General features: G+C 42.1%; 1 protein-coding gene and 1 pseudogene across 2 annotated transcripts in view; one reads left to right on the top strand and one right to left on the bottom strand.

Annotated features, from left to right (window-relative positions):
• The window catches only part of GLUD1 (glutamate dehydrogenase 1), a 42439-nt gene extending 19060 nt beyond the window's left edge, over positions 1–23379 (top strand). The window contains exons 5-13 of one of the 2 annotated variants that reach the window (XM_034931048.3): positions 5752–5846; positions 11043–11222; positions 12831–12968; positions 13057–13194; positions 13638–13718; positions 14609–14732; positions 16098–16189; positions 20461–20523; positions 21993–23379. In XM_034931048.3, the coding sequence (XP_034786939.1) occupies positions 5752–5846; positions 11043–11222; positions 12831–12968; positions 13057–13194; positions 13638–13718; positions 14609–14732; positions 16098–16189; positions 20461–20523; positions 21993–22112 (1031 nt within the window). In that variant the 3' untranslated portion in view covers positions 22113–23379. The remainder of the gene's footprint in view (positions 1–5751; positions 5847–11042; positions 11223–12830; positions 12969–13056; positions 13195–13637; positions 13719–14608; positions 14733–16097; positions 16190–20460; positions 20524–21992) is intronic. The other variant, XM_034931049.3, reaches the window with a different exon arrangement.
• A 147-nt stretch (positions 23380–23526) lies between these two features.
• Positions 23527–23616, bottom strand: LOC112438787 (small nucleolar RNA U3; annotated as a pseudogene).

The following is a 23616-nucleotide window of genomic DNA, read 5'->3' as shown; positions in this document are numbered from 1 at the left end:
TCACACCTGTAATCCCAGCACTTTGAGAGGCCGAGGCAGGTGGATCACGAGGTCAGATCTAGACCATTCTGGCTAACGGGGTTTAGTAGGAACCCCATCTCTACTAAAAACACAAAAAATTTGCCAGGCGTGGTCGCGAGTGCCTGTAGTCCCAGCTACTCAGGAGGCTGAGACAGGAGAATGGCGTGAACCCGGGAAGCGGAGCTTCCAGTGAGCCAAGATCACGCCACTACACCCCAACCTGGGCAACAGAGCGAGACTCCGTCTCAAAAAAAAAAAAAAAAAAAAAGAATGTTAATTGTTACTTAATAATAGAATACTTGCCCTATCAATATCAGTATAGTTAAACAAAATAAGGTCTACTTAAATAGAAAATAAAGTGTATTTTTCTCTACTTTCCTTTCTTAGCATTTCCCCCACAAGTTCCCATGAAATTAAACTATAAAGGCTGGGCATGGTGGCTGGTGCTTGTAATCCCAGCATTTTTGGAGGCTGGGGTGGGAGGATCACTTGAGCCCGGAAGTTCGAGACCACCCTGGGCAATATAGCAAGACCCCATCTCTACAAAAAATGAAAACATTATCCAAGCGTGATGGTGCATGCCTGTGGTCCCAACTACTAAGATGGGAGGATCCCTTAAGCCTGGGGGGTTGAGGCTGCAGTGAGCTGTGATTGTGCCACTGCACTCTGGCCTGCCACACTCTGGCCTGAGCAACAAAACGAGACCACATCTCAAGAAGAAAGAGAAACGAAATAAAGCTATTCGGATTCATTTTTAGGGAAAAAAAGTCATGAAATAAATGTCATGAAATAACCTAATATAGAAATACAGTAAGTATAGGTAACTCTAAAACTTGACTAGATTTGGCCTGTCTTTGATAATAAAAGGCATTTGGGCCTTTGACGTGCCACATACCCAGCACTACTGTGAACTTGTGCATCCTTACATGGAGCCTGTTAACGTAAGTTAACATGAGTTAACTATCTCATTCACACTTTTATAGGAGTGCCTACTGATTCTGAGATATGGTGAATTGAAGTCATCTTCAGCCTGTTAATAGCCTTCATAATTTTTAAAAGGTCTTTCCTCTTCCCCTAAATCTCAAACACATTTTATAGTCTTGAATGGTTTCAGACTTTATTCAGTCATATTTATCACCCATATCTGCAATATCTCCAGCTTAATTTTATCAGACTTGACAAGTACCTAATAATTCCAAAGGTCAAAAAGTGATTCATTGGAATACTGAAAGAAAACACAGCTTAAACTCTAGTAATTTGATTTATTTGCTTAATGTGCAAAAGCCTCATTGACCCAGGATGCAATTAAATTGATGTCTTGGCCCAGAAAGCTTTGAAGCCTAGGAGGTAGGCAAAGGGAGTTTTTTCTCTCACTCCTCGGCAAACCTTCAAATTTGATGTTATTTATCTGTTATTTCCTGACTGCCCATTCCACAGAGAGTGTCAGATTGAGGCTCAGACCTGAGCCTGAACCCTGATCCTGTCACATGTGTGTTTAGCATCAGCTTGTAAATTTCTGCAAAACAAAAGAAAAAAAGAGGCTGGGATTTTTATAGGAATTTCATTGAATCTGTACACTAATTTGTGGAGTATTGCCATCTTCCCCACCCTCCCCAAAAAGGTTTTGTCCTTTCACCCAGGCTGGAGTACCAGACAGCAGTCACTGCAACCTTGACCTCCTGGGCTCAAGCAATCCTCTCACCTCACCCTCCCAAGTAGCTAGAACCACAGGGGTGCGCAACTGTGCATAGCTAATTTTTTAATTTTTTGTGGAGATAAGGTCTCATCACGTATCCCAGACTGGTCTCAAACTCCTGAGCTCAAGCAGTCTTCCCACCTCAGCTTCCCAAAATTCTGGGATTATAGGCATGAGCCACTGCACCTGACCAGTATTGCCATCTTAACCATATTAAGCCTTCCAATGCTGAATATGAGATGTCTTTCCATTTATTTAGGTCTCTTGATTTCTTTCAATGATGTTTTGTAGTTCTCATTGTAGAAGTCTTACATAGAAGTCTTACAACTAAATATTTTATTCCTTTTAATGCTATTGTAAGTGACATTGGTCTATAGTTTTCTTATGATGTCTTTGTCTAGTCTTTGTATCAGGACAATTCTAGCCTCATGGAATGAGTTGAGGAGTGTTCCTTCCTCTTCTGCTTTTGGAAAAGCTTTTGAAAGGTCAATGTTCATTCTCTTGTGTGAGTGTAAATATCACCTAAGTTCTGCAGGACCCTGATGTCTCCACCCTTCTCATCCCCTTATATCTCTGTGTACCAAAATTACCCTTTCATCTCCTACTCTATAGTCACATGCTGTTAGAAAAGTTGCTTTTTTAAAAAAGATTAACTTCTGCCTCATACCTGTTCTCTATATAAGAATTTATCTGTTAGGCCAAGCATGGTGGCTCATGCCTGTAATCCCAGCACTTTGGGAGGCTGAAGCGGGTGGATCACCTGAGGTCAGGAGTTCGAGACCAGCCTGGCCAACATGGTAAAACCCCGTCTCTACTAAAAATAAAAAAAAATTAGCCAGGCAGGTACCTGTAATCCCAGCTACTCAGGAGGCTGAGGCAGGAGAATTGCTTGAACCTGGAAGGCGGAGGTTGCAGTGAGCCGAGATCATGCCATTGTACTCCAGCCTGGGCAGCAAGAGTGTAACTCCTTCTCAAAACATAAAAATTAAAAAAAAACAAAAAGAATATATCTGTTATTCAGGAACTACTTGTTTTTTGTTTTTGTTTTTGTTTTGAGACAGAGTCTTCCTGTGTCACCCAGGCTGGAGTGTAGTGGCACGATCTCAGCTCACTGCAAGCTCTGCCTCCCGGGTTCACGCCATTCTCCTGCCTCAGCCTCCCAAGAAGCTGGGACTACAGGCGCCCGCCACCACGCCCGGCTAATTTTCTGTATTTTTAGTAGAGACAGGGTTTCACTGTGTTAGCCAGGATGGTCTCGATCTCCTGACCTTGTGATCCACTCGCCTTGGCCTCCCAAAGTGCTAGGATTACAGGCATGAGCACCGCACCCGGCCTCAGGAACTACTTGTAATCTGTGCATCCCTATACATTAGTTTTGTATGGAGTAGAAACCTCATAAGCCTAATAACTAATACCTTGTGATTTTGTTTTGGATGGCAGAAGCTGTTTCACGTTTAGCATGTATAGACTGTTTTTGAGAAGGATTTTATCATTACGTGTTTCTGATTTACAAACCATGTGTTTCAGACTTGCCACTTGCCAGAGCCCTTCTCTAGTTGGAATTGTTTTTTGTTTTTTTGATTTTGAGACAGAGTCTCGCTCTGTCACCAGGCTGGAGCTCAGTGGCGTGATCTCGGCTCACTGCAACGTCTGCCTCCCTGGTTCAAGCAATTCTCCTGCCTCAGCCTCCCGAGTAGCTGGGACTATGGGCATGTGCCTCCACCCCCAGCTAATTTTTGTATTTTTAGTAGAGACGGGGTTTTACCACGTTGGCCAGGATGGTCTCTCTCTCTTGACCTCGTGATCAGCCCACCTCGGCCTCCCAAAGTGCTGGGATTACAGGCGTGAGCCACCGCGCCCAGCCAGTTTTTTGTTTTTTAAATGTATTGTTTAATCAAGACAGGATCTCACTATGTTGCCCAGGCTTGTCTCAAATTCCTGGACTCAAGCCATCCTCCTGCCTCGGCCTCCCAAAGTGCTGGGATTATAGGCATAAGCCACTGCCCCGGCCTAATTGGAATTGTTGTTTGAGGTAACAAGCTTATTTAATCCTAAAGCAAGCATAATACTTTTGTAGTTACCTCTAGAAAGATTCAGGACCAATTTGTCATTTGTACATTGGGAGAAAAGGAGTGGTTAAACAAATTGTGCTGACCTCCAGCAGAGGTATGTCACTAAAGGAATGGAAAGTGAGCAAATAGGAGCTGGAGAGCGCCAGAGAGCCCTTTTGTCAGTGGATGAGGCTAGAATATGGCATTAATCTTTCCAAGTGCAGTGGGGATTAGACTTCACAAGATTTTGTTGTTGTTGTTGTTGTTGTTGTCATTGACTTCATGAAATTTTTAAGGTGACTAAGGGAAGGGTGCTAAGACATAGAGTTACAGATTAGGTGGGAGGTGGAGAGGGTCAGGGTATAAAAATCGATCCTTGACCATTTCAAAGTTATCTTATACTAGCCCTGTATCCATTACATCACAGCTTGTTCAAAAAAGTTTATTATTTAGGCCTTGGGCCCCTGAGTTATAGAAAAACATTACAATATACTGATTCTGTTGACTAAAAAGTAAAATTTATAGGAATAATTGGGTACAGCCCTTAGAACTTTAATTATTTTATGGGGAGACATAATAGTTTAATAGTTTAACTTTTTTTTTTTTTTTTTTGAAACAGAGTCTTACTCTGTCGCCCAGGCTAGAGTGCACTGGCGCGATCTTGGCTCACTGCAACACCCCCCACCTCCATTCGAGCGATTCTCCTGCCTCAGCCTCCGGAGTAGCTGGGATTACAGACATGTGCCACCACGCCCGGCTAATTTTTGTATTTTTAGTAAAGGCAGGGTTTCACCATGTTGGTCAGGCTGGTCTCAAACTCCTGACCTCGTGATCCGCCCTCCTCAGCCTCCCAAGGTGCTGGGATTACAGGCGTGCGCCACTGTGCTCAGCCTAATAGTTTAACCATTTTTTAAGTTGCGTTTTTCGTTTTGTAAAAATGAGTTTGTATTTTACAGTTGAAATAATATAGAAAGTTATAAACTATATATATGGCGGGGAAGAGAGAAAGGGGAAGAGAAAAAAATTATAAGTGGGAACATGTTATACATGCTGTATGAAACCTGCCTTTTTCCATATGTATGTTCATGATAATTCCAAGTAATTTACATGGATATAAGTTACCCTTTTTAATGGCTCTTTAGTACTTTGCATAGGTATACCATATTTCATTTAATTGGCATACAAGATAATTAGGTTGTTTTTATTTTTACTGTGTTTGAGAGGAGTATTTCTACACCTTTACAGATTTGAGTGAGCATCACTTAACATGTTTTTATCAGAGATCTTACTGTAGCCGTCAGTAGTAGTATAGTCAGTGATTCCTGTTATTGCCTGTAAGCTAATTTGTTAGCCTAAACCTTTAATTTCCTATGATCTGAGGAACTGAAAGCTAAGGCCTAAAACCTTATATGTGCTGAATGTCGAATAATAGGTCACAGCCACATTCTTCCACAAGTAAAAATAATATGGGGCTTAACACAATTGCTTTAGCAATATGACCTTCTCCCCTTTTTCTCTACTTGGTAAGGAGGGCTTATACCCCCACTAAGCAGCATGTTACTCTGCTATCTCATACATGTCAACTCCCTAACCATAATAATCCTGCTTATATAGAACACAATGGTACTGTTATCTCTAATTGCATGTTAGTGAAATGAGGTCAAGAGAGGCTAAACTGATTAACCTCTGGTCGCACACTCAGAAATCCTATGGAGTGGCTTATATCTGTTGTGCATAGCTAACTTCCAAACATATAGCAAGTAAATGCCAGAGGGAGAAATTATTATGTAATGTTGTATGTGTCTGCATTTTATAGTGAAACATTTAATGAATATTTCTATGACTTTGATTAGCTACCTAAATGAGATCTAAAGTTTTCTAGCCATGGTAACTTGGTTATTACAGAGACTTGCAAGGATCTTTGTGTTCGAGAAGAATTTTTCTTAAAAACTGGTGCACTGCTCTTTCCCTGTGCCCCCGCAGGTCCTGGCATTGATGTGCCTGCTCCAGACATGAGCACAGGTGAGCGGGAGATGTCCTGGATCGCTGATACCTATGCCAGCACCATAGGGCACTATGTGAGTACCCACTGGAAGCCCCAAGGCTTCTGCATTTGCTGTCTACAAGAATTAACAGTTTGACTGATTATATCAAAAGTTGAGAATCCCAGGGTTTTTCTCTCATTCAATCATAATCTTGATGTGCATATTATTTTATGTCTACTTGTCTATTCTTAAATCGTAATGAACACAGATTGAGCTTTACTTATATGCTGCCCTATACTTGTCACTGGAACAGGACCAGGGCAGCCCACTATGCTAAGACACTAGAACGTACATCAAGAAGCATCCAATTCTGATTTTTCCCTCAGAGGGCTTCCATTTAAAGAGGAACTAAGGTGCATAAGCAGATAAGGTATGGAAATAATGTAATACAACAGTGGAGATTATGAATTCTGAAATAAGACTTTCTAGAGGAGATATTTGGGCTAGACCTTGAAAATGGGTAGAATATGAACATTTAGAGATTTGGAGGATAAGAGGAAGAGAAACAATAGCGTTCAGTTTGTCTGAAGGTAAGGCATATTTATAAAGGTAATAGAAAGTAAGAGTGAGGGCTGGATGCAGTGGCTCATTCCCATAATCCCAGCACTTTGGGTGGCCAAGGCAGGTGGATCACTTGAGCCCAAGAGTTCGAGACCAGCCTGGACAACATGGGGAAACCCTGTCTTTCCAAAAAATACAAAAATTAGCCAAGCGTGGTGGTATACACCTATAATCCCAGCTACCTGGGAGGCACGCTTGAGCCCAGGAGGTTGAGGCTGCAGTGAGCTGTGGTTGCACCACAGCACTCCAGCCTGGGCAATAGAGTGAGACCCTGTCTCACCCTTTTTTTTTACAAAAAAAAGTAAGAATGGAGAGATAAATGAACCAGGACAAAAACACCAAGCCCCAGTGTTTGTGTTTTACATGGTAGTCAGTGGAGAAATTTTGCTGATCCTTCCTGGGGAAGAATAGGCTGGCAGCAGTGTCCAGCTGTGCTGGCGCCAGGAGAGAACCTCCTATGGTGTCAGTGCCTTTCCACCAAGTCCAGGAGCCAGAGGACCAGGAGAGGAGCATTGCACATGTGAGGCACGTGACAGAGAGACTCAGCAAAACTGGATTGGATATAAGTGGAATTAAGGAAAGGGACCAGGCTGAGTCACAGAGAACCAGGAGAACCTGAGTCTGGGAACTGAGCAGAGGTAGTACCACAGAACTGAACATGAGAGGAAACATAACTCCTGTCCCTGAAAGGGGTGCAACCTTAAAAAATGAAACATTTCAGGAGTAGGAAGAGAAACAGAGTCAAAAAATACATTTATGCCTACTACATGCAGGGCCATGTGTAAGCAAGGTATTCACTACAATTGGGATAAATTGCTAGAAGTTGTTTTGAAGCTATGAAAAAGAATCACAGGCCCATCCAGTCCTTTCAGTCCTTTCAAGGTAAGGTCAGAAAAAGCCTCCTAGGAGATAAAACCTTCTGGTCTGCACTTAGACGGGTGTGTGGACGTGGACTAGGGGAGGGGTAGTGGCAAGTGTTTGGAACAGAAGGAATTACCTGAGGGAAGGTTCTGAAGTTCAGAAGCTGGGTGAACTTGGGAGGATGACTGACTACTGTGGCCAGAGTTGAGAAAGAGAAAGGTGGGATAAGAAAGGCCAGTAGAAAAAAGGGTCAGGCCAGGTTACTGCTTGGTAGGTGACCATGAGAACTTTGGTCCTTGTCCTGAAAACACAGGGAAACAGCAAAGAGCTGGTTTCAAGCAGGTGTGACTCAGCTAAGTGTGCATTTGAAGACTTGAGGGCAGGAGACTACTACAGGGGCCCGGACTGCAAGGGGATATGAAGAGGGAAGCAGGGCATGAAATATAGCCTCCAACTAAGAAAAATGGCACCGGAGAGAAGCAGAAAGAAGACAGCTTGAAAAGTGGCTGTTACCCAGAGAAAAAGGTTTTTTTTGTCTTTTGGCATGTTTATTGGCTGTAAGACACAGATTTACCGGTGCAAGAGATAGACAATGCTGAAGAGATGCAGGCTGGTAGAGGTAGTGAAGTCCCCCAAGGGAATGAAGGCCTGGGGAATTCTTTTCATAGTGAAAAGATGGGCCTTGGAGAAGAGGAAGAATGTGGAAATGGGGACATTTCCTGAAGTGATGTCATGCTATGGCTGGGAACATGGGCAGACCACCTGAAGTCCAACCCTGGCACCTTCACCCATCAGTGCTGTGACTTGGGAGTCTCTGTGCCTCCATTTCCTCCTATGCAAAATGACAGTAGTAATAGTACCTACTTTGTGAGACTCATGAGCATTAGATGAATAATAATCTAATGCACCTAGAACTGTACATAGCCCTTAGTAAGTATCAGAAAATAAATATCTGTAGGTATTACATCAGGTAAATTATACAACCCCCTGAAATAAAACAGGAACGATATAGACCCTTCAAATAATTGTAGTTTCAACTGCCCTTCCCAAAAGGACAGTTTTCCACCTGTCACCTTTTTATGCATCCTTCCCTTAGCCCTTGATTTTAGATTTCTTATCACTTGAAGGAAAACTGTTCACCAGTATAGTTCAAGGGGCCGTGCTTCACAAGACTTTCTCTTGCTGTTAGCACTGAGAATGAGCTACAAATAACATACTGCCCATTGGTTTGCACTATTCAATATAGTGTCTTGCTTAAAAAGAACAAGAGACCAGCTGGGCATAGTGGCTCACGCCTGTAATCCCAGCACTTTGGGAGGCGGAAGCAGGTGGATCACCTGAGATCAGGAGCTCATTTAGCAATGAGCTCTGGGTGTGGTCTCTTTTTTTTTTTTTTTTTTTTTTTTTTGAGACGGAGTCTCACTCTGTCACCCGATCTCAGGTCACTGCAACCTCCGCCTCCCGGGTTCAAGCAATTCTCCTGCCTCAGCCTCCCAAGTAGCTGGGATTACAGGTGCCTGCCACCATGCCCAGCTAATTTTTTCGTATTTTTAGTAGAGACGGTGTTTCACCATGTTGACCAGGCTGGACTCAGGTGAAGCAACTATACTGGTGAACAGTTTTCCCTCTTTAAGTGATAAGAAATCTAAAATCAAGGCCTAAAGGAAGGACGCAGTTGTTTTTGTTACTCATTTCTAGATGTGAACTGAAACGTGCCGCCCTCTTTGTCCTAGCCCCACCTAGAAGTGCAGTGTAGGTGGGAGAATGTATTCTTCTCTGGGCTTTCAGGACCATTACGTATGCTGGGGAGCCTGGCAGTTGGCGCCAGGCCTGACCCCAGACAGTATTTCCTTCAGCTCCAGCATTTGCATTCTCACTGTTTAAAAGCATTTGGCACTCGGTTTGCATTTCTGTATTCATAAGTGTTAATTATTCATGAAAGCAAACTGTGGGAAAACTACTAATTCTATTAATCACTCTACTAGACTGAGTTTTTCTTCCTTGCTTTCATCCCTTTTGTTGGTAATTACACAAATAATATAATTCTAAGTTCTCTGTGTAAAAATATTTAAACAATACAGATAAAGAACAGATCACTTTTTAATTCAGCCAGCTGGAATGTTAGCGATATGTTGGGAGTTAGGGGTTTGGTGTGAAGTAGGGCATTTTATTTTGTTTACGTGGAAAGCAAATTGCTTCAACAAGTTTATTATTTTATACTTTTGCCACTGACTTAAAATTTTATATGAATTTTCATTTTATATTGATTGCCTATACAAAATAAGACTGTCTCTAGTTTCTCCTGCTCCACCGATGAGTTTACTCTGCAGTGTTCTCGTGGCCGTGCTTATAGTATAGTTGATGTCTTGGAAGGGAAGCCCTACTTAGCCCAATTCTTCTTTTTTCTAATTACACCTGTTTCTGTTTCTGAACAAGAATATACACACATCTTCAATTGAAAGAGGACAGGCCAGGCGCGGTGGCTCACGACCTGTAATCCCAGCACTTTGGGAGGCCGAGGCGGGTGGATCACGAGGTCAGGAGATCGAGACCATCCTGACTAACACAGTGAAACCCCATCTCTACTAAAAATACAAAAAAATTAGCCGGGCGTGATGGTGGGTGCCTGTAGTCCCAGCTATCGGGAGGCTGAGGCAGGAGAATGGTGTGAACCCGGGAGATGGAGCTTGCAGTGAGCCAAAATTGCGCCACTGCACTCCAGCCTGGGTGACAGAGCGAGACTCCGTCTCAAAAAAAAAAAAAAAAGACAAAGAGGACAGAAAGATGGGTGGTGAAGACTGTTAACCTCCATCTCCACTTGGCAGAGCTAACCACTGCTACCAAAGATACTCTGCTCACACAGAAGCACAGGACTCTTACCCACACATACCTTTTTAAAAATACTTCATTAAATACTTTCGTTACTCTACTCTTAGATGAACTTGAATGTCATGTTATATTAAGTATCAAGTTATATTAAAAACTTCCTTTTTCAAAAGTGGCAGAATACAACATTGAGTCTTCCCATCCAAGACAATTGTAAAGCCTCTTCCTGTCTCAGGCTCTGTTTTGGTGACATGCTCAAGTCTTATAGTAGATTTTAAGACACTCATGAATGGGATGTGTATGTACCTTGATTTAGTAGTGCTTAAATACTTGTTGAAGGAATGATAGCTTTAGGCGGAGCTAGCTCTACTTTTGTGATGTTATTTGTACTTACTTGATGTTCAATCCCTACACTCTTGTTTTTTCTGTCAGAAAATATGGTCTACTTTGCCAGGCGTGGTGGCTCACGCTTGTAATTCTAGCACTTTGGGAGGCCGAGGCAGGGAGATCACTTGAGGTCAGGAGTTTGAGACCAGCCTGACCAACATGGAGAAACCCCATCTCTACTAAAAACACAAAATTAGCCGGGCGTGGTGGCACATGCCTGGAATACCAGCTACTCAGGAGGCTGAGGCAGGAGAATCGCTTGAACCCGGGAGGTGGAGGTTGCGATGAGCCAAGATCTCACCATTGCACTCCAGCCTGAGCAACAAGAGTGAAACTCCGTCTCAAAAACAAACAAACAAACAAACAAACAAAAAAAACAGAAAGTATAGTCTATTTTATTATATTTTCTAGGAACAGAAAGCTGAAAAAGTGAGTCTTGTCTCTATTGGTAAAAGTATACCTTACATTCATACACACACTCCTAATTAGCATATTTTTGATTAAATGAGAATGTGCTTTGACTTTAATTCATTATGTTCCTTCAACAGAGAAATTGGACTTGACATTTCATTCTTTCAATTACCCCCCTTACAGGATATTAATGCACACGCCTGTGTTACTGGTAAACCCATCAGCCAAGGGGGAATCCATGGACGCATCTCTGCTACTGGCCGTGGTGTCTTCCATGGGATTGAAAATTTCATCAATGAAGCTTCTTACATGAGCATTTTAGGAATGACACCAGGGTTTGGAGATAAAACATTTGTTGTTCAGGTAAAAACAAAAACAAAAAAAGTTTCCTTAATAACTGATAGACATTAAGTAAAGTTTTTAATGTTTTTAGAATTGTAATTTTAAAATTAAGTTATCTCAAATCTCTTAAATTTTAGAGTGGTGGTTTTCAGGGTAATAGATATTTTGTTTTTTGAACCTTGGTATGATTCATGTAACTAGAACTGATTTTAAGTATCTCTCAAGTACATGTGAAACTATTACCAACTTCAACCAAACTATCACCAAATTCAACCAAAATATTGGTTAGTATTCAAACTTGAAATTATAGCTAGAAGGGCAAGTCTCTTAACATAATTTTCTAAGTTTTGTAAGTATATAGAAAGGTTTACACACTGACCCAAATTTGTTTCATGTGTTAACATGTATTTTACTTAGGAGAATCTTAATTAAGTTGAAATTACTTGAAAATAGAAGTGGTGGCTGGGCACAGTGGCTCATGCCTGTATTCCCAGCACTTTGGGAGGCCAAGACGGGTGGATCACTTGAGGCCAGGAGTTCGAGACCAGCCTGGCCAACATGGTGAAACCCTGTCTCTACTAAAAGTAGAAAAATTAAGCCGGGCGTGGTGGCTCACGCCTGTAATCCCAGCACTTTGGGAGGCCAAGTTGGGCAGATCACGAGGTCAAGAGATCAAGACCATCCTGGCCAACATGGTGAAACCCGGTCTCCGCTAAAAATAGGAAAATTAGCAGGGTGTGGTGGTACACGCCTGTAGTCCCAGCTACTCTGGAGGCTGACGCAGGAGAATCACTTGAACCCGGGAGGTGGAGCTTGCAGTGAGCCAAGATTGCGCCACTGCACTCCAGCCTGGGTGACAGAGCCAGACTCTGTCTCAAAAAAAAAAAAAAAAAAAAGAAAGAAAAATTAGCTGGGCATGATGGCGGCACCTGTAATCCCAACTACTCGGGAGACTAAGGCAGGAGACTCACTTGAACCCGGGAGGCAGAGGCTGCAGTGAGCCGAGATTGTGCCATTGCACTCCAGCCTGTGTGAGAGAATGAGACTCGGTCTCAAAAAAAAAAAAAAAAATTGTATTTCTCCAAATTAGTGACATCCCTTTTCACAACATAGGACATCTGATCATCAAGGACTGAGGACCTGGTGGTGTACTTAACACCACTGCCATTTATTGATTGATTGAGATGGAGTCTCACCCTATTGCCCAGGCTGGAGTGCAGTCTCGGCTCACTGCAACCTCCACCTCCCAGGTTCAAGTGATTCTCCTACCTCATTCTCCCAAGTAGCTGGGATTACAGGCACGGACCCCATGCCTAATTTTTGTATTTTTAGTAGAGACGGGGTTTCACCATGTTGGCCATGGCTGATCTCGAACTCCTGACCTCAAGTGATCCACCTGCCTCAGCCTCCCAAAGTGCTGGAATTACAAGCGTGAGCCACCATGCCCGCTCATCACATTCTTAAACAGAGAATTTTATTGTTGAAGAGAAACCAGTTAGTACATTGTTTCTTTTGGCAAAAGAATTGCTTCTAAATGAACAGAATATGGATTTACATTGGTCAAAATATGACTCTTGCTGTCTATACCAGGACTTTAATTTTTGTGTTATGGGTAATTGTTCTTCACAGGGATTTGGTAATGTGGGCCTACACTCTATGAGATATTTACATCGTTTTGGTGCTAAATGTATTGCTGTTGGTGAGTCTGAGGGGAGTATATGGAATCCAGATGGTATTGACCCAAAGGAACTGGAAGACTTCAAATTGGTATTAATAAATTTTTATAGCATAGACACTAAATATAAATATTTAAACTCTGGTGCAGCTATTAATTGTGATTTTCAATCAATGGCAGCAACATGGGTCCATTCTGGGCTTCCCCAAGGCAAAGCCCTATGAAGGAAGCATCTTGGAGGCCGACTGTGACATACTGATCCCAGCTGCCAGTGAGAAGCAGTTGACCAAATCCAACGCACCCAGAGTCAAAGCCAAGGTGACAACATTATAGAAACCAGAACCAACATTATCAATGTGAATGACGTTAGGGGGGTCATAGAAGAGTCTGATTGAGTTTTCTCTTTCTTTTTAGCAGCTTTATTGGCACATACTGCACATACCATACAGTTCCCCCATTTAAGGTACATAATTTAATGGCTTTTAGCTACCGGCACAGAGTTGTGCAACCATTATCAAAACAAACGCATCTGCCTGACACTCCTGTAAAAAAAAAAACAAGCAAACAAAAAAAACCTAGATAAATAGAAAAGTGAAAGGTAGTTTTATACACTTGGCAGAGAAAAATAACCTCTATTTAACTTTAACTGAAACTGTGCTTCTCCCCACAGCCCCTTGTTCATATATGCACATCTCTTGCCCTCAGTGGAGGGGATTTGACGGTGGTGTTCGCATTTCTCTATGTTCCTGACTCTCTTGCAGATCATTGCTGAAGGTGCCAATGGGCCAACAACTCCAGAAGCTGACAAGATCTTCCTGGAGAGAAACATTATGGTTATTCCAGTAAGTCATCTATATTTATTAGGCTTTATATGTACTTAGAATCATAATAGTCTTTTGCAAGGAATTTGGAGGAAGAGAGGAATTATTAGTCTCCCAAGCTCTAGTGAATTCATCTTTTTCACTTTTGAGAAAATATAGTAGAAGCATGGTTAATTCTAAGCCTGTTAATTTTCACTTTGATTGAAACATTTATTCCAATTTCAGGCTCTTTACTGAATGTCTTTAGCCTTCTAAGAGTCTGGTTATATAAATGTGTACTGTGTTAGAAACACTATTCTAACTAAAGTTCTTAAGATTTTCTATATGATTCCTAACCTTATGCATTTCAAGTGCCCTTTCCAGCTTTACTCAGAAAACTAATATGAGGAACACGTGCTCAGGTTTTTTAGCAAGTAAACATGAGTCTACACCAAAAAGTTACTAGAAATTAATGTGGGCTTGGAATATATTTTAAAGAACCCCCTTTGCTGAAAGCACTTAAGACATTTAATGTAACTGAAATGGGCTACCCTTAGGTAATAGGAGAAAGAATCCTGTCTTCTGAGAGGCCCTGTGGACAGTCCAGTCCAACTGGTTGGTGGGCAAGCCATTTAGTCTGAGAACTAACTTCTGGTAGAGAAGAGGCTCTAACCAAAGATTATTAACTTTCCTTGATTAATAAGCCAAAAAATGATTTTTTTTTTCCCTAAATAGAAAAAGCCTTAGATGGAATTGGGCGGGGTGGGAAGGAGTGTTAATTAAGTGTGAAATTCCTGATACTGGCTAAAATATATTTGCGATATTTGAAGTCCAGTCTACCTTGGTATTGAAATTAAGGTCTTAGGTTCATTTTCAGCTTTTACGAAAACCATCATCTTCTAATTTCTTTGGTGTCTTATTTTTGTGCCTAGGATCTCTACTTGAATGCTGGAGGAGTGACAGTATCTTACTTTGAGTGGCTGAAGAATCTAAATCATGTCAGCTATGGCCGTTTGACCTTCAAATATGAAAGGGATTCTAACTACCACTTGCTCAGTGAGTATCGATAATCTTGTTCGCCAAAACTCATCTTTTGAGCCAGCTGAAAGGCTGTAAAAAGGTCCACTTAAGAGAACTGATCCCTTTGGGAAAGAATTGAGTCTCAGAAAAGAAAATAATATTTTGTCTCATGAAACTTAGACCAAAAATGCACAATGTCTTTCTGGATATTAACTCTCCCATGTATTATATCCAGAGTTTTATTCTGTGATGTAATATTCACAGAATATAATCTACATTTTTTTTTTTCTTTTTTTGAGAGGGAGTCTCGCTCCATCGCCGAGGCTGGAGTGCAGTGGCACAAACTCGGCTTACTGTAGCCTCCGCCTCCCAGGTTCAAGCAATTCTCCTGCCTCACCCTCCCAAGTAGCTGGGGCTACAGGCACTCACCGCCACGCCCGGCTAATTTTTGTATTTTTAATAGAGACGGGGTTTCACCATGTTGGCCAGGATAGCCTTGATCTCCTGACCTCATGATCTGCCTGCCTCAGCCTCCCAAAGTGCTGGGATTACAGGCGTGAGCCACTGTGCCCAGCCAATAATATTTTTTTAAGTGTGATTTTAAAACTCCACTGTCGATACTAATTTCTATCTCTGGTTGCTCTTAGTAAAGGCCTATCTAGTGTCAAGAATTGTTTTTGAGACTCCTGATGAGAATACTTGTTTTTCTTTGACTAGAGTAAGCTCCACAGTTAAGAGTAGAATTTCTCATCTAGTTGAAATAAGACCAAGACCTCCTACTGAGCTTCTGTACTCAGCCCACTGTGAGAATCTGGGTGAAGTGTTCCATCTATTTCCTTTTCTTTTTCCCCCAGCATTTTCTTTTTAATAGAGCCAAGGAAAAACCCTGGTAATGGGTGTTATGGAAACAGAGCAGTGACCTAAATTCACATTTATATAGGAAATTGGCAATGTGTTTTATTCCTTCCTGACTTTTAAATGATTAACCCTTTTATGTCATTAAAACTCTGTATAAGGCCAGGCGCAGTGGCTCATGCCTGTAATCCCAGCACTTTGGGAGGCCAAGGCAGATGAATCACGAGGTCAGGAGGTCGAGACCATCCTGGCTAACACGGTGAAACCCCGTCTCTACTAAAAATACAAAAAATTAGCTGGGCGTGGTGGCGCACGCCTGTAGTCCCAGCTACTCGCAAGGCTGAGGCAGGAGAATGGCGTGAACCCGGGAGGCGGAGTTTGCAGTGAGCTGAGATCACGCCTCTACACTGCAGCCTGGGTGACAGACCACGACTCTGTCTATATAAGTTTTTGGGTTACAGTTATAGTTTGGGACTACTTTTGATTCTACTTTTTTTTTTTTTTTTTTTCTGTTAGCAATATCTTGATCTCGTTATTTTTTTGTAGTGTCTGTTCAAGAGAGTTTAGAAAGAAAATTTGGAAAGCATGGTGGAACTATTCCCATTGTACCCACGGCAGAGTTCCAAGACAGGATATCGGTGAGTGTGGTGACCCCACAGTTGTACTTCACACATGCTCCCTGCTCTTTCCTTCAGACAGAGCTAGTTAGATGGATTTCATTTGCGGCATAGTCTTTGTAATTAGCTTGACAGTAAGTGCGTGACGTGTGTTTTGTACCTTTCCTTTTCATTACATTCTAAAACTGGAGTAAGAATCCTACTGACTACTAAAAAATATAAAATAAATAAATTTGGTATTTTTCACGCACGTGTTTTAACAGTGAAGGATTATTATGTATTTTAATTATTTTAAGCTTCAGAGAAATAGGAAGAATTGAAAAGCAAGCATTAGATTGAACTATATGGGAGTCCAAGAGTTTGAGACCAACCTGGGGAACATAGTGAGTCCCCATCTCTACAAAAATAAAGAAAGAAACAAGAGGCCAGGCATGGTGGCACACGCCTGTAATCCCAGCACTTTGGGAGGTCAAGGCGGGTGGATCACGAAGTCAAGTCATCGACACCATCCTGGCCAACATGGTGACCCCGTCTCTACTAAAAATACAAAAATTAGCCAGGCGTGGTGCTACGCGCCTATAGTCCCAGCTACTTGGGAGGCTAAGGCAGGAGAATCACTTGAACCCGGGAGGTGGAGGTTGCAGTTAGCCGAGATTGCACCACTGCACTCTAGCCTGAGCAACAGAGAGATACTCCGTTCCCGCCGCCACCACCCTCCTCCCCCCGCCAAAAAAAAGAAAGGAGGGATGGAGGGAGGGAAACTTCTTTACCAGTAAATGATGGAAGACAGGAAAAACAAAAGTCCATAACACATAAGCCTGGGGGAAAAATTTAACCTCATTGTTAAAGAAATACAAATTGAAAAAGAGTTTTTTTTTTTTTTAATGTATTAACAAAAACAATGGATCTTATGTTCTCCATGTATGTAGTGAAACAGTTGTACCTTTATTCTAGTGACGGTGCAGATTGGTGCAGCTCTTTGGAAAATGTGAAGTTATTGTTCCTGCCATTTGGTGCTATGACAATCTCCCCTCTGGGAATTTATCCTAAGAAAATAATTCAAAAGAGGAGGAACCACTCCATGCACGATGATGTTGTTGAAACTATGTGTAGGCCAGGTGCAGTGGCTCACGCCTATAATCCCAGCACTTTGGGAGGCCAAGGCAGGTGGCTCACCTGAGTTCAGGAGTTCGAGACCAGCCTGGCCAACATGGTGAAACTCCGTCTCTACTAAAAATACAAAAAATTAGCCAGGCATGGTGGCACACACCTGTAGTCCCAGCTACTCGGGAGGCTGAGGCAGGAGAATCGCTTGAACCCAGGAGGCAGAGTTTGGAGTGAGCCAAGAAATGCGCCGCTGCACTCCAGCCTGGGCAACAAGAGCGAAACTCCATCTCAAAAAAAAAAAAAAAAAAGAAAGAAAGAAATGGTGTAAACAGTTTTTAAATTTGGTTTTATTTAAAGTTTAGGAGCAGGGAAATGGCTGACTTATATCTTATAATACATCTTAGGAAATATTCACTCATAGTTTAAGAATATATTACAATGGGTAAGTTATATCTTCTTTTTTTTTGGTTTTTTTTTTTTTTTTTTGAGACAGAGTCTCGATCTGTCACCCAGGCTGGAGTGCAGTGGTGCGATTTCGGCTCACTGCAACCTCTGCCTCCCAGGTTCAAGCAATTCTCCTGCCTCAGCCTCCTGAGTAGCTGGGATTACAGGCGCCCGCCACCACACCCAGCTAATTTTTTTGTATTTTTAGTACAGACGGGGTTTCACCTTGTTGGTCAGGCTGGTCTCAAACCCCTGACCTCGTGATCCACCCGCCTCGGCCTCCCAAAGTGCTGGGATTACAGGCGTGAGCCACCGCGCCCGGCCGTCAATATATCTCCTTATGAAATATTCAGTGATGGAAAACAGTTCTGAGACTATATTGCAACATGGGAAAAAGTTAAAGATTTTGTTGTAAAGAAAGAAAAAATGCTTTACCCATTCTAGGTACTAACCGTTCCCCTCAGTAAACTTCCTATTTCCTAGAGTGATGTCTTTGTTCTGGTCCTTTTATCTGGAATACACTGATCTCCTCCCTGCTTAAGTGTCACTGCAGTTCTGTGGCTCTCTCTGAAAGTCTCCTGTGTGCCACTGTTTCGTACATAACATCCATCCCAAGTGGCTAGCAGTGCATCGGAAGGGCTTGCGCTGCTACTGTCCCTGCCAGAGGGCTGTTCACCCCTCCCTTTGGTCACCCCACTGCCCAGCATATGCCTTGTCAGTTAAAAAAATAAAAGTTTTCTCAAGCTCTCTCCCTCTAGTTTCCCCCTGCCCCTGTTTGGCACTATCAGGACCCACATCATGACCCTGTCATGTTTCCACTGTCCCTCATCCCCCTAGTGCCCTCACTTCCCTCCTTATCTAACTTAAATTCCGTGCTCCATCATTACAGTCACTCCCCGGTCTTGTTTCCTTTGTCATACTCCCTTGTTAACACCTAAGCCCTGATTAAATCCCAGCAGCCCTGATTAAATCCCGTGCCTCTACCCTGTAGGAGGCCCTGCTGGCAGTTCACACCCTGACCACTAACCTCAAGTAGGCGCTCAGAGCTGCCCAGCAGTCATACTGCTTTCCGTGTTCCATTCATTCTCCCCGTCTCCTGAGTGATTACATCACATTTTCTCCTCTTCTCACTGCCCTGCATTTCAGCTCATGACCTGCTATCTGTTCACAGATAAAACTGATGCAGCCTGGGAGCTTCCGCATCTACCCAGCTCCTGGTACCTGTACCCAGTCCTGTGTCATCTCTCTTCGAATAGATCAGCTCTTTGTGCTTTCATTTCTTAGGTCCAGTTCTTGTTGTGGGCATTGGATGGTTTTTCCTCAGATACACTGCTCTAGCAAGTCTGCTCCTCTCTCCTACATCAGCAGTTTCCCTCTGAGTCATTCCCCTCAGCTTACCAAATGCTGTTTTAAAAAATGTATAAATCTTAATCCCACTTCCCCTTCCAGTATTGCCATTTGTTTCCTGTAGAGCAAACCTCCTTGGAAGAGTTGTATATACTCAGCCTCCAATTCTTCTTTACTTGAACCTACTCCACCAAGACTATTCTTGTCAAGACAGCCAGTGACACCAGCATTGCCAAATCCAGTAGCTATTTTTCAGTCCTCATCTTGCTTGACCTATCAGCAGTTCTTGTTACAACTGACACTCCCACCTTGAAACATTTTCTTCTCTTAGCTTCCAGGATACCACATTCTCCTGGTTTTCTCCCTACCTCACTAAACATTTCTTCTCAATTGCCTCTTGCTGGTATCTCTTCAACTCTTCACTCTCCTAACATTGGAAGGCCTGCGTCCCTAAACCACTTCTCTATCTAGATTGAAAACTTCAGTGATCCACTTAGCCTTGTGGTTTGAAGTCCATGTATATACACTCTCTTCCCACTACAATATAAAGTCTGTGAGAACAGAATTTTGATTTTATTCTCTACTATGTCCCCTAGTACCTGGAAGAGTATGTACTCAGTAAGTGTCCAAACTATATCAGTGACCCATTTTAAGTTTTTATCAGGCATATGTGTTTTGTAGCTCTGTATGTCACCTTAAGAGTGGTAGTGAGTTAATTGTCCTTAATTTTTTAGAAAGCATTCCAAGAAACAAATTAGGAAAGAGAGAAACTGACTTGATGGTGGAGGCCCTGAGTCATATCCCAGCTCTGAAAATAGCTATCTGTAACCTTGGCCATCTTCTCTGGTCCTTAGTTTCCTCATCAGTAAAATTAAAAAGCTGCTGAGATCTACACAGCTTTAAAAGATGCTGGCACTACTGAATACATACGCAGAATTCTACCCCAAAGCCGCTATGGGGTTTAATCAGATTCCTTTCTGTGTTCTCTGTGGTGTCCCTGTTCTCTGGGGAGCTGAGGCGAACGCACCGTGGCATGAACAGTGTAACACATTGCTCAGTGCATCTGCGTCTCCATGAGTGGAGGGTGCTCATCTCACTCCATGCCCTCATGTCTCTAGGTCCAAAAACTGTCTTCATTGTTGTACTATAATCTTATTTCATGAGTATTTGTTTGCTGTCAAATATAATAAAAATAAATTGTGATCAACAAGCAACTGCTTCAGTAAGTATCAAGATACTGTATCTTTGATACTGTGCAGAAATGACATATCTTAGCTAAAAGACAAAAAATTCTGTCTGGTTGTATATTGACTTGAGAATCCTTTGTCATCTTATACAGGGACACAAAGCAGGTCTTTGTGGTTTTGTTAAACTTGTGTTCTTTTCCCTAATAGGGTGCATCTGAGAAAGACATCGTGCACTCTGGCTTGGCATACACAATGGAGCGTTCTGCCAGGGTATGTGTGCAGATGCTGTTTGCCTTCCAGCTAGTCACATGAAGTGCAACTCAACCATGCTATCTCAGCCGCCAGACTGTATGTGCTGATAGAAAACATCAATCTGTTCAATGGTCCTCATTTGTGTGTAGCAAAACACACGTTTTTTCAGTCTCAGATGATGAGCAATTTTTTAGAGTCTTCAAATATGTTTTTGAGGCTTTGGAAAGAAATAATAAGGCTGATTTAGGAGGTAATGATGTTGGCAGCTAGCCCAGTATGGAGTAGTTAGCCAAACTGGATCGTAGCTCCATGTGCCACTACGTTATAGCTACGGGAGTCTACCTTACTATAGAATTTGGTATAAGCAAAAGTTATTTTGACTGCTTGATCCCTACTTTAAGGCCTCAACCACAGTTTGAGTCCAGTTTTCCTAATTTCTTCTTGGGTTCAGATTCTATCTGCTTGGATTTATGATGAAATAGCATAAGCAGATATTGGTGAAGAAGGTGGTGCTTCTTAGGGCTGTTGTTTTTCTTGTTAATTTTTGAGCGAGATAGGGTGTATGTGGTATAAATTCATCCTTTCAAAGTATTAAATTCGGCATCCTTTATTATATATTTGAGCCATCACCACTTTATAATTCTAGAACATTTTCATCACTCCCTTCTTTTTTTTTTTTTTTTTTTTTGAGACAGAGTTTCGCCCTGTTGCCCAGGCTAGAGTGCAGTGGCGCACTTTCAGCTCACTGTAACCTCCACCTCCCAAGTTCAAGCAATTCTTGTCCCTTAGCCTCCCGAGTAGCTGGGATTACAGGCGTGAGCCACCATGCCCAACTAATTTTTGATTTTGTTTTCATTTTGTTTAGTTTTTTGAGATGGAGTCTCGCTCTGTCACCCAGCTGGAGTGCAATGGTGCAATCTCTGCTCACTGCAACCACCGCCTCCTGGCTTCAAGCAATTCTCCTTCCTCAGTCTCCTGAGTAGCCGGGATTACAGGCGCCCACCCCCACACCCGGTTAATTTTTTGTATTTTTAATAGAGATGGGGTTTCACCATATTGGTCAGGCTGGTCTCGAACTCCTGACCTCAAGTGATCCACCTGCCTCAGCCTCCCAAAGTGCTGGGATTACAGGTGTGAGCAACCGCACCCCTGCCTAATTTTTGTATTTTTAGTAGAGACAGGGTTTTACCATGTTGGCGAGTCTGGTCTTGAACTCCTGAGCTCAAGTGATCTGCCTACGTCGGCCTCCCAGAGTGCTGGGATTACAGGCGTGAGCCACCGCACCCAGCCACCCCATTGTTAAGTCCAGAGAATTAGGCCCTCCTGCCTAGAGGTTCTGCTGCTAGAGTAGTTTGTCTTTGGCTGCCCAAGTCCTGCCTTGAAACAATGAGAGGGTAACTTGGACCAGGCCTGTCTGGGCCTTGTGTGTTTATGGCCTGGCCACTTGAGTCAGGATCATCTTCACTGCATTTTCTCTTTCATTTCAGCAAATTATGCGCACAGCCATGAAGTATAACCTGGGATTGGACCTGAGAACAGCTGCCTATGTTAATGCCATTGAGAAAGTCTTCAAAGTGTACAATGAAGCTGGTGTGACCTTCACATAGATGGATCATGGCTGACTTCCTCACTATCCTCTTCACATGTAACTTCTGCAGACCTATCACAAGTTTACATGTAACCACAGAAATCCCTTTCTCTCCTGACTCATTAATAATGGATACCATTCTCAACAAGTCAATCCAAATCAGCCCGTTAAGGAGAAAGAAATTAAGGTTAGCGGATCATGTACAAGCTGAGTGTGAAAGTAGAAATCACCTACACCAGAGAGCCATTTTGGTATTTTGCCTTTAAATAAAAAGCCTCCTCTATCTGGCTTTGCAGCCTTGCTCTGTGGCTTTTCCCAACACAATCAGTGCTAGTGCTGGGGAGGAACAGTCAAGAGCAGTCAGTTGCTTGCTTATTTTGCTCTGGATGAGTCTGGGACACACTGTAACTTTAACACATTTAAGAAGTAGGTGTGTGGCCTTTTCAGAAGGTGGCATGGTCCTCAAGTGAGTTCTTAGTATTTTATATCAGCAAAATAATTCAATTTTGCAGGTTGCAAACAAATATAAAACCTGTTTCTGTTTATGAATATTATTCTTTTAGAATAGAATAAGTACATGCTGCTGTAATAAAATTGCCTTTAATCACTTAACAAGCCTAACCTTGACTCAAACAGTGAATGCCTATAGAAATAATAAATGAAAAAAACTAGTATTTTTATATCATAAAACAATGTCATTTATAGCTTATCATTCATGTATTGTCCAGCAGACATTAAAAGCCCTGTGGATAATTAAGTTATCTTCATACCTGCAAAATGGTGGAGGCTATTTTCATTAAAACTGTCAGAATTTGCTTACTATAATTATGATACAGTCCAAAGAATGCAGTCACTTTTTATCATGTTAACTAATTGTTCTCTTTTGAAGATCTATGGTTGACTAATTAAACAATAATTCAAGTAGAGTGTCCCAGAAAAAAACCACTTGGGCTCCCTGTTTGGAGTCTGGCTGGCTCTGAGCATTGCCAATGGCCCCTACTCACCTGACTTTGTATCCTCTCCTTTTAGAGGCTTTGCATTCTGCACCCAGCTTCACTAACAGTGGGCTGAAAACATCCTTGGGTTGAGTGTTTCATTTGGGAGTTATTTGGCCAGGGCCTTTTGAACAGTAGTGTCCCCATGAAGTGCTAGATAATATATGTGTAAGAGTCAGCTTTTTTTTTTTTTTTTAACTCTAACACCCTTCAGAAATTTCTAACTACTTTGTAACTGCATGGCTTAACCTGGTGATAAAAGCAGTTATTAAAAGTCTACGTTTTCCAAAACTTACGTTTCTTTTCTGTGTTTTTACATGTGGTAGTTTCTCTTTTCATAAGTTATAATACTGCAATTGGATTTCTGAAATGTTTATAGCGACCACCTGTATAACATTTCCTTCCACTTTATTGTGAGCTGCCCAGATTTTATTCTTGAATTGTTTTTTTTTTTGTTCGGTGCTTTACACATTCAGAGAAACTTCCCTAGTAACGAACTATAGAAATGATCCCTGAAAGCATAGTCTT

The sequence above is a fragment of the Pan paniscus genome, chromosome 8, assembly GCF_029289425.2.
Source record: "Pan paniscus chromosome 8, NHGRI_mPanPan1-v2.0_pri, whole genome shotgun sequence".
In the NCBI taxonomy this organism is placed as follows: Eukaryota; Metazoa; Chordata; class Mammalia; order Primates; family Hominidae; genus Pan; species Pan paniscus.
Note: the sequence above shows the minus strand (reverse complement) of the source record. Positions and strands in the feature narration are given on the sequence as shown.